General features: G+C 41.1%; 1 protein-coding gene across 1 annotated transcript; it reads left to right on the forward strand.

The window, feature by feature from the left end:
• Window positions 1-3,082: 3,082 nt before the first annotated feature.
• LOC147410450 (uncharacterized) lies at window positions 3,083-5,242 on the forward strand. Its single transcript, XM_086433761.1, has 3 exons — window positions 3,083-3,715; window positions 3,767-4,395; window positions 4,606-5,242. The coding sequence occupies exons 1-3, from the start codon at window positions 3,083-3,085 to the stop codon at window positions 5,240-5,242; spliced, it is 1,899 nt and encodes a 632-aa protein (XP_086289887.1).
• The last annotated feature ends 3,421 nt before the right edge of the window (window positions 5,243-8,663 follow it).

An 8,663-nucleotide genomic window follows, 5' to 3' on the forward strand; every position in this document is an offset into this window, starting at 1 on the left:
AATAAATATGGCATATGATAATGATCAAACAAACATTGCAATAAGCATAATTTTTATAATTTTTAAGGTCCAATCAATGATCACTTTTGGGTGATCCAAAATAAATCGAGATTCCAATAGGTGTTACATTGATGATAGAATGACAATGGTTGAGATGAGCTCACTCTCAAGAACATTAATTGTGCCAACATTAGATAAATTCAGATTTTCTGTGAATTAGGAAAATACAATCTGAACTTGCATCGATGATATCTAAGGCTCCCGATAACGAAATCGAGTGAACTCAAGTTCTAAATTAATCTACTCGATGAGATCTACATTTTATTAATAGGTGTCCAGACTTAGTTCTCACCAGAATGTTCTGTAAAAACGTTTTTAACGTTGCTGTCCCAACTTTCATTCAGAAATAATTCCAGATTTACAGATTGAACTTGCATCGATGATATCTAAGGCTTCCGATAACGAAATTGAGTGAACTCAAATTCTAAATTAATCTACTCGACGAGATCTATGTTTTATTAAAGGTTTCCCAGACTTAATTCTCACTAAAATGTTCTGTAAAAAAGTTTTAACGTTGCTGTCCCAACTTTCATTCAGAAATAATTCCAGATTTACAGATTGAACTTGCATCGATGATATCTAAGGCTTCCGATAACGAAATGGAGTGAACTCAGATTCTAAATTAATCTACTCGACGAGATCTATGTTTTATTAGGAGGCTCCCAGACTTAATTCTCACTAGAATATTCTCTAAAAGTATTTTACTATTTCTGTCCAACCTTCATCATTCCATCATTTTCATAGGTCAATTTGAATATTTCATTATTTAGGGGTCATCAAAAAGTGATCCTTAATTGGAGAAAAAAAAATGCAATACCCAAAATCATCTACAATCAAGATAAAAAATAAATAAATAGAAAAAATAAATAAAATAAATCCAACTAAATAATAAAAAAAACTAGGTCATTTTGGCAATACTCCCATACTTGGGGTTTTTCAAGTTTGATCCTCAATAGTCCCTAGTGGAGTCGCCACTGAAAGCGCCTTCGATCCGCGGGGTGCGCGGATCCGCTTTTGACCCTTGAGGTTTGGGAGTCGCCACCTAGTTATTACGGTCTAGGAGCCAAATTGACCCTACAATGGATAAAAGAACTAATCTACTATAGAAATCTGAACCCGGGGATCATGTTACAGGGTTGGAAGGTGTTAGGCACCAACCCCGCCCGGCCAATGCCGGTCTCTACTTATCCCAAATAGATCTACATTGCTAATGATAAACCTAGATTAAAAAAATAAAAAAATAAAAATACCTTTGATCTGCAAAAGTGTTATTCCCTCAGATTGGTTAGAATGGCTCCTTGTACCGTATTCTTACTTCGTTCTATCTCCGGATCTGATTCCTGATCTCCGAGGTAAGGTATCTCCTTCTTGGATCTGAGTGTTTCATATTTGTGATGGATTTTTGGGATGTTTTTGAGAGGTTTTTGGGTGTTTTTTAGGCTAAAATCGGAGTAGGGGTGTTAGGGAAGGAGTTGGGGATCCAAAATTAGGGTTTTGGGGAGGCTATGAAGGCTTCTTTACCTACTTTTCCTAGGGTTTTTTCTTTGATACGAAAATAGGGTGTGGAGGCTCCTATTTATAAAGTTTTTAGAAGCATTTAGGGTTTGATTAGGGTTTCTTTTAGGGTTTCAATTAGGGTTTTGACTTAGTCTTTAGGGTTTTAGGGTTTTGACTTTAGTCTTATGAGATTGACTCGATTAGTACCTTGACTTCAGTCTTGCTTGATTGACTTTAATTTTGACTTCAGTTTCACTTGATTGACTTTAATACCTTGACTTCAGTCTTGCTTGATTTACTTTTAATTTTTGGAAAACCCCCTTCTATTATATCTTTAATTCTTTGGACCCCCAAATAGAGGGGTCCTTAAAGAAATATCCCACGAACCCTCAACAATTTTACCCGAAAGTCCGATTGATCAATTTTTAGGTTCAAAATTTTAAATTAATTTCATTAATGTTTTACTTTAATTATTTAATGTTTTACTTTAATTATTTAATGTTTTATTTATTAATTTCGAATTTTTTAATTATGAAAATTGTGAAATTACCATTTTGCCCTCAGAGAGGATGTTTTACGTTTTAAGTCGTTTTTCAATGTTTCAGGATGTTTTGGAATCAGTTTTTCGTAAGGAATTTAATGGGAATGTTGGTTTTTGTCATTTATGAAGTTTTTGTATGAAATGATTGTGAACTTTATGAGGGGTATTTTCGTAATTTTGTCAAATTTTGTGAAAATTGGCGAAGTGGTTTACTTGGTTTCGATTTGTTGTTTAATGTGTTTGAGTGGGTTTTCCTAAGCATAATGCAGGCTCTAGGGTTGTTTTGATGTTAGGGGTAATTTGGTAATTTTAGTGATTTTTATCGTGAAGCTTCTTTTTGGTTTGCAAGATGATGATTTCTATGTTTCTGGGGTCGTATTTTCCTAGCGTAGCGTGGTTTCTAAGTTTTGTCAGTTCGAGATACCTCATCCGGATTTCTGAAACATATCTGGTAACAAAATAAAGCATTGGAATAGACATCCATCAATGGGAACCTTTGCGATCGGGTCGACGAGTTGATTAATCAGGCGAATGCAAAAATGGGGTGTCTACAATGACATGCTGGTAAAGAGCAAGAGGGCGGAGGATCATATGTTCCATTTGGAAGAAACATTCGCCCGTTTAAGGAAGTATAATATGCGCCTCAACCCAAAGAAATGCGCATTTGGAGTGTCATCGGGAAAATTTCTGGGATACATGATTACCAGGCGAGGAATAGAAGCCAACCCTGAACAGATAAGGGCACTGACGGAGATGGCTTCCCCGACCAGCTTAAAACAAGTGCAGAAGCTAGCAGGGAGGATAGCAGCGCTTAGCAGATTCGTATCAAGGTCATCAGATAAATGCAGGCCTTTGTTTTCATTACTCAAGAAGGGAACAGGGTTCGAATGGTCGGAAGAATGTGAAGAGGCGTTCTAGAATCTAAAGGAATACCTCGGAACTCCTCCCGTTTTGAGCAAACCAGAAGATGGAGACACATTATGAATGTACTTAGCTGCGACACCAACAGCAATAAGTTCCATATTGTTCAGAACAGAAGGAAAGAAAGAATTGCCAATCTATTTTGTGAGTAAGACGTTAGGTGCTTCCGAAGAAAAATATAGTCGGATGGAAAAAATCGGCCTGGCTCTAGTATACTCGGCACAGAAGCTCAGGCCATACTTTCAAGCTCATAAGGTGAGGGTTGTTACAGATTATCCATTACGAAAGGTGTTGCACAGATCAGAAAAATCCAGAAGAATGGCCAAGTGGGCTGTCATGCTAGGAGAATTCGACTTAGTCTTTGAGCCTAGAAGCGCGCAGAAAGGACAAGTAGTAGCTGACCTACTTGCCGATTTTTCGGCCGAGGATCCGAACTGGGTAGAAGAAGGAGAAACGGATCCAATTGAGGAGGACATACCCGATCCAATGAGTAAGGAAACGGGATGGAGATTATTTGCTGATGGGTCGGCAAACTCTCATGGGTCAGGGGCAGGAATGGTGCTAATCACTCCTAGTAACGATAGACTAGAAAAGATTATGAAGTTAGGATTCGGGGCCTCAAATAACGAGGCAGAATACGAAGCTGTCCTCGGTGGATTAAGGATGGCGCGAGATCTGAAGATCAAGGAGTTACAGGTTTACTCAGATTCCCAACTTGTGGTCTAACATTGCGGAGGAACATTTCAGGTGAAGGATGATAGAATGGTAAAATATGTAAAGCTCGTCCAAAAGGAGATGGAGGGTTTCGAAAAAGTGAAAATATCAAGAATATTCTGGGATGACAATCGCCATGCCGATTCATTGGCATATGTTGCGTCAATGCTTGGAAATTCAGAAGTTCGGACTATCCCGATGGAATTCCAGGCTACAACAAGCATTGATTCAACGAGAGAGATAAACTGCATGGCAATAAATTCAGACCTCACTTGGATGGATGAGATAGTAAATTTTCTCAAGACGGGAGTTGCTCCTGATGACAAGAAAGCAGCCTGGAAATTGAAAAGGAAGGCAGGGCGGTTCATACTTATAGAGGGAGAACTCTTTCGAATGTCGTATGGAGGACCACACCTGAGGTGCGTAACTCGGAAGGAGGCACAGTTGATTCTTTTAGAAATACATGAGGGTATTTGCGGAAATCATTCAGGGGGCAAATCGTTGGCACACAAGGCCCTAGCTCAAGGATATTATTGGCCATATATGCAAGAAGATGCCAAGAAATACGCTAAGAAATGCGACAAATGCCAACGACACGCTAACATGATACAACAACCTTCAGAAGAACTTCACTCGATCAGTAGTCCCTGGCCTTTCGCCATGTAGGGGCTGGACATTATGAGACCGTTTCCACGAACAACCGGAGGAAGGGAATTTTTACTAGTGGGGACTGACTATTTCACAAAGTGGATAGAAGCAATCGCGTTATCCAGAATCCGAGAGGAAGAAGTGGTTAAATTCCTCTAGGAACACATAATCACAAGATTCGGAATACCCTTTGCCATTATAACTGATAACGGCAAACAATTCAGGGGAAAAAGGATAATAGCTTACTGTCAGGAGTACGGAATTCGCAGCTTGAGTTCGTCTCCTAGATATCCTCAGGGAAACGGTCAGGCGGAAGCATCTAACAAAGTTATTCTACAGAATTTGAAGAAAAGATTGGGTGAGAAGAAGGGACTGTGGGCTAACGAGCTACACAGCGTGCTCTGGGCATATCGAACTACGGCACGAAGAGGAACGGGAGTGTCCCCATTTGCCTTAACATACGGAACCGAAGCGGTTATCCCGACCGAAATTCAAGTACCAACAAGCCGGACTAGTGTTGTAAACAACTTGGTAAACGAAGAATTGTTGGCCCGGAACTTAGACTGGATGGACGAAACACGCGAAAGGGTACTAGAGAGACTGGGAAGATATCACCAACAATTAAAAAGATCCTACGATCGGAAAGCGCGCATAAGAGGATATGAACCAGGGGATCTTGTACTGAGAAAGATATTCCAGAACACCCAATTGCCAAACAGTGGTAAACTCGGAGAAAATTGGGAAGGGCCATACCAAGTTGCCAAGGTCGGTCAAGCAGGAGCATACTATCTAAAAACAATGACTGGGAAATCTATTAGCTCACCGTGGAACGCGTTCAATCTTAAGAAATATTTTCAATAAAATGGTATGTAGTATTTATGTTGATGTCTTTTCATTTTTTCATGCATGAAATAAAAATGCGTTCTTTCAGTTGATAAAATTCTTTTTCGCAAATAAAATTCTGTTATACTTAATAAGATGTTTATAAGGTCGGATCTGTGTGGAGACCCGAGTGTCACCCTATGAGGTGGGTGACACGAAGATATCTATAAGGTCGGATCTGTGTGGAGACCCGAGTGTCACCCTATGAGGTGGGTGACACGAAGATATTTATAAGGTCGGATCTGTGTGGAGACCCGAGTGTCACCCTATGAGGTGGGTGACACGAAGATATTTATAAGGTCGGATCTGTGTGGAGACCCGAGTGTCACCCTATGAGGTGGGCGACACGAAGATATTTATAAGGTCGGATCCGTTGTATATCCGAGTATCACCCTAAGGGGTTAGAGATATGAAACAGAAGGTAAGGTGTTATGTAACAAGGGCAATAGATACAGAAGGAAAAACAAAAATGATCGGCATAAAATATTGAAAGTCATATAACAAGTTACATAGAAGGTTAACAAAAAGTCATCATTATATGACAAACTACATGAGAAGTTAATGTAAAATCATTTTTCTACAAGGTTATCACCCTCAGGAGAATTAGCAGTGTCCACAATTGGATGGGTTGGGGGCAGAGAGGAATTGAGAGATGACTGGAGCTTCTGGAGATCATCCTCAAGCTTAGCTGTCAACTTCCTCTCCTCCTCCAGGGCGTCCTCCCATTCCTTCACATTTTCATCTAATTGCCTCTGAAGGGTAACCCTTTGCTCCCCGAGCGCCTTCACCTTCTCTTCTTCGGCTTCTCTCTTGAAATTTTCCATGCGACCTTCAAAAGCATGAGAAATTCGAGCCATCTCATCTGTTAAGCTCGAAAGTTTTTCCTGAAGGTCGGTGACCTGACCCTTAAGGCTAGAAATTTCCTTGTCCTTCGCCTCAAGTAGTTGGCGAGAGGAGCGGGCTCCCCTAAGGGCATCTACCTTGCTCCTGGCCAGAGCGAAAAGCCCATGCTGAGCCTAAACATGGAAATTTTTAGTGAAATGTAATACAAGCAAGAAATAAGGTAGAAGGGGAGGAAAGAAAAATACTTTGGTCAGGTGACTGCACAGATCGTCAAGAAAGGCAACTGGATCATTCTCCAGAAGGTCAGAGGTGACCTTTTTATCTGTTGGGAGGAGGCTGCCTTCAACTATACCTCAGGCTACCTTGGCATCATTTAGGGCTGAGGCATCTAGAGGAACTTTTACTAACAAGATCCTCTCCTTCGGAGCAGGACCTTCGGTAGGAACGTCTTTGTCAGTCGAGGTGGTGGCTGTCTTTTGTTTTTTTCCTCGGTGGACAGGGCTGGAACGGAGCGGCAGTCCTTCAGAGGCCGAGTGAGAAATATTTGGAAGGTCAGGAGATTTACTGGAAGAATCAACTGGAGGGATGACTGTTAGGGGAGTAGGGAGAATCTCAGGAGTCGGGCGTCTTCTTGCAGAAGGCTTGCGGGTTATCAGTTGGGGGGATTCCATCTCTTCTTCGGATTCGGAGGTTGGATTTTCGAGGCCAAAAGAAGAAGAAGTTGTAGAAGAGAGAACGGTAGTTTGAAGACGAGAGGAGGAAGGCCTTGCTGTAGGTCTTGAGAGAGTTGTGAGAGGAAGGTTAGGGGATAAGGATGTCAATTTTTCTCGGAACTCATTGTCAGACAAAGTACTCTCTAGAACGGGTGCACAAGGAGGACGTCTGTCTTTAATACCTGCAAAACGAACAAGAAGTAAGTAAATAAAAAAATAAAAAATAAAAAAAAGAGAGTAGGATTATAGATGAGTTTCTACCCGTCCAATTGAAGTAATAGTTTTTAAGAATCGGAGAAGACTGCCCCTCAGCGTATTCCCAGGAGCCAGTAAGCCGGACTGGGTACAGGAACCATTCTTTATCAGTTTCGGGAAGTTATAACAAAACTTCCCGACCCTTCCTCTTCATCAAGTAAAAGAATCCTGGTCGTTTGGGGGCATTTGAGAGTTTATACTGGGCCCGGATGTCAACAAGGCCGAGTTTTTGTCCCTCGGGGAGACGGGAGTTCATCAGTTCAATCATAAAGATTAAACGGAAGAAGTTCCCCGTCATCTGACCAGGAGCTTTATGAAAAAAATTGAGGACTTCTTTAGTTAACGGGGACAGGAGAATCCTAAGACCGGCTTTGAATTGATCCCAGAAAACAACGGTCGTGCCCTCATCCCATGTTTCATGAGGATCAGGAAGGTCACACCATTCCGTGGCCACAAACTCGGGAATAGAGTAAGTAGATCGGAAGTCTTCTATGGAAGGTCTAACAGGGTTATAAGGTTTTTTGCCCATTAAGAATCGCTGGTTTCTTAAGGGAAACAGAAGAAGAAGAAGAAAGAAAAAACGCTAAAATAGAAAACCAGAAATGCAAGAAAAGGTACTTTGATCGAGAGAGAAAAAAAAAGGGACTTGGACTGGGAATGGCAGGCAAAGAGAACCCAGGAAAGAAACTGGCAGCACTTCGACGAGAGGAACTGGAAAAGTAAAAATGAGATGGAAATAGAAGTCCTTTTTATAAGAAAAGGATTCTCGAGATTTTCGTACCATCCAAGGGATGAAATTGTCTAGAAAAGAGCGCACATCATGAGCTGTTGCAACCATCATTGCACATCAATGATGAGGAGGCTGAAGGCCATGCGTCCCATACCCAACCCATCAGGTGGCACCACGTGGAAGAAAACCAATGGCTTGCAACTTCAAACGGCCGCATTTAATAGTCAATATGATAAGACGACGGCGTATAAATACAATACGAATGGCTAACGACACATATATTAAACATTAAATGCTCACCTTGGAACCACGCGACCCCTTTGAATGATTAATATTGTTAATATAGTAAATGTTCTCGGAAACTCACGATGCTCGCGACTTTCCGAGACGGGGCATTGTGGAGGCATAAAACCTTCGGTCGCATAATTATGCATATGACTCTTAGAGTGGGTCGGTGGATCGGGTATTTGAGAGGCAATTGTTCGGGTATTAATGCGGACCGGGTAAAATCTGCAGAAGTAACTACTCAAGGAGGATAATGCGCTAAGATCCCTGAATTCTCGAATTTCGAGCGTAATGATCCGGGAAAATCCTTGATTTCAAGGGATTAGGCATTGACTCTTTCAAGGGGATAAAAGGAAAACGAAAAGTTAGGGAAGAAAAAGTTCTATAAAAAGGAGGAAACCCCATATGAAAGGTACGCACTTTTTCTTCTTCTCTTGGGAAAACAAGAAGAATAATTCTAACTTTGGCATCGGAGATTTTTCTTAGCAGGGAAGAAGGTCGGATCAAGGAGAGATCTACCAATTCACGGTTCATCGTCATTCGGAAACAAGGTGGACGAAAAGCTCCTACAATT

This window comes from Akebia trifoliata, chromosome 1 (genome assembly GCF_017979445.1).
Source record: "Akebia trifoliata isolate Shusen 1 chromosome 1, ASM1797944v1, whole genome shotgun sequence".
Classification (NCBI taxonomy): domain Eukaryota; kingdom Viridiplantae; phylum Streptophyta; class Magnoliopsida; order Ranunculales; family Lardizabalaceae; genus Akebia; species Akebia trifoliata.